Source organism: Aristolochia californica, unplaced genomic scaffold, assembly GCF_029961685.1.
Source record: "Aristolochia californica isolate CCGP_79_NKW_82.1479 unplaced genomic scaffold, dmAriCali1.0.hap1 SCAF_10, whole genome shotgun sequence".
Lineage (NCBI taxonomy): Eukaryota > Viridiplantae > Streptophyta > Magnoliopsida > Piperales > Aristolochiaceae > Aristolochia > Aristolochia californica.
In genome coordinates, this window is record NW_027181771.1 from 30,277,700 (window position 1) to 30,279,468 (window position 1,769).

General features: G+C 45.3%; 1 protein-coding gene across 1 annotated transcript; it reads right to left on the reverse strand.

The window, feature by feature from the left end:
• Positions 1-425: 425 nt before the first annotated feature.
• On the reverse strand, positions 426-1,524 carry LOC137942388 (LOB domain-containing protein 1-like). The gene is made up of 2 exons (XM_068788013.1): positions 1,273-1,524; positions 426-1,144 (listed from the first exon to the last, which is right to left on the reverse strand). The coding sequence occupies exons 1-2, from the start codon at positions 1,522-1,524 to the stop codon at positions 806-808; spliced, it is 591 nt and encodes a 196-aa protein (XP_068644114.1). The 3' UTR covers positions 426-805.
• Between the last annotated feature and the right edge of the window lie 245 nt (positions 1,525-1,769).

A 1,769-nucleotide genomic window follows, 5' to 3' on the forward strand; every position in this document is an offset into this window, starting at 1 on the left:
TTAAGCTGATTAATTTCTTAATTAGCTTTCTGATCATATAAATTTCTTCCCTGACTATCATAATCACTGATTTAGAATAGCTGGGACCGGGCTTAACTAACGCAGAGTAAACAAATAATCATGGAAGGAAGTGATGATCTAATTCGACTTCCACGTGTCCGACATGCGTGAGTACTTAAAGATTTTTCTCCAAGAAATCTGGTAAACAACCGCTCTTTAAAAGCGACGGGAGACGATCCCATTGTGGTCAATGAACAAGACTCGATGCCAAACACCATCATGGGAACAAGCTTCATCCACTTTACGGTTTGCAGTTTGCAGTTTTACAGTTTACCCACACGAATGGGTTGGGATTACAGCGAACTTTAATCCTCGAAACTGTAGCTTCTTTTGACTAATTTGAGATCCGATCAGTTCTCGTAAGAAGATAAGGAAGAAGATGGGGAGAATTAGATTAGTACTAGTACTGTTACAGAACAGTGACAGATGAAGTTAATAGACCGAAACCCAGATGGAAATCTGAAACTTGTGTCTGGAAGTTCATTAATGGGCGCACATCTTTTGGGAATTATCATACAATTGAAGCTCCAGCCGTCTCTTAGTACCAGTCACCGCCACCCTCCTTAGGAAGATAGATTTGAACTCTCACTTACTAATGTCTTATTCTTTTAACAGTAACAGCTTCTTAATTCTAGAAAGGAAAGGAAAAGAAAAAAATTCAGGTTATTTCTAAAGATCGCAGCTGATTCGGTCACCACATCCCGTTGAGAATATAATGTAGGGTAAGGAAATGGATTGCCAAGTATCATGTCCATAATTGCTCCCAGGAAGCTGGGGCGGCGAGGGTGGTGTTGTCATCGAGGAAACCGGCATTAGTCGTGAGAGGATTGGGCTGGAGGCCGTAAATTGCGTCGGAGTGGGCGGGAGAAGCAAGCGAGCAAATAATAGCGATGAGGCTGTCCTGTTGGCTCCTCATATTGAGAATCTCCGCCTGCGCTTTCGCCAATTGAGCTTGGAGTTGGCTTACTTGCTTCTGGAGCTGGCAAATGGCCCCCGCGCAGCCGTACACCGGATCTCTGATCCTCGCGTTCGCTTCATAAACCATGCTGCTCACTGCATCCGCTCTCTGGCTCTCCGGAAGCTCCTGCAAAATTCGAAACCAGAAATTCGATCGATCAGTTTCCTTTAACAAACACTTACTTCTGTGCTTAAAAAACTCAATACTTTTTATCGTCTAACTCCACAGGCTCATAAATTCTCAGTGTTCAGTACCTGTAAAAACTTGATGATGTTACTAGCACCGAAGACCCTGTGGGCAGTGGTGAACTTGAGCGGCTCGCTGGGCGGGAAGTAAGGAGCAAGAACACACTTCTCCACACATCTCCGCCGGAGTATTTTACAGGCGGCGCAGGGACTAACCACGACCGCCGCTGGCATCGGAGGTGGAGGAGACGAAGAAGACGGACCGGAAGAGGGAGACAAGGGCGAGCTGGTGGTGGTGGTCGTCGTGTCACTAGCATCCATTTTTTCTTTAAAAATCTTCGACTCAGAACAACTGCAATTCAAATTCGAGCCTTCGTTTGGATGACGATGTCTCCCAGACGCAGAAGATATATAGGAGGATAGAGCAGCCATCTCGCGTCACCTGACATCATCGCTTAGGCCCAAGTGATTTTGACACAAAAGCCCACCGATCTGATTTTGATATCTCGCAAAATCTGATCCGTCTATCATCAGAGAGTTAAACCCAAACCCCACTCCAAGTAATT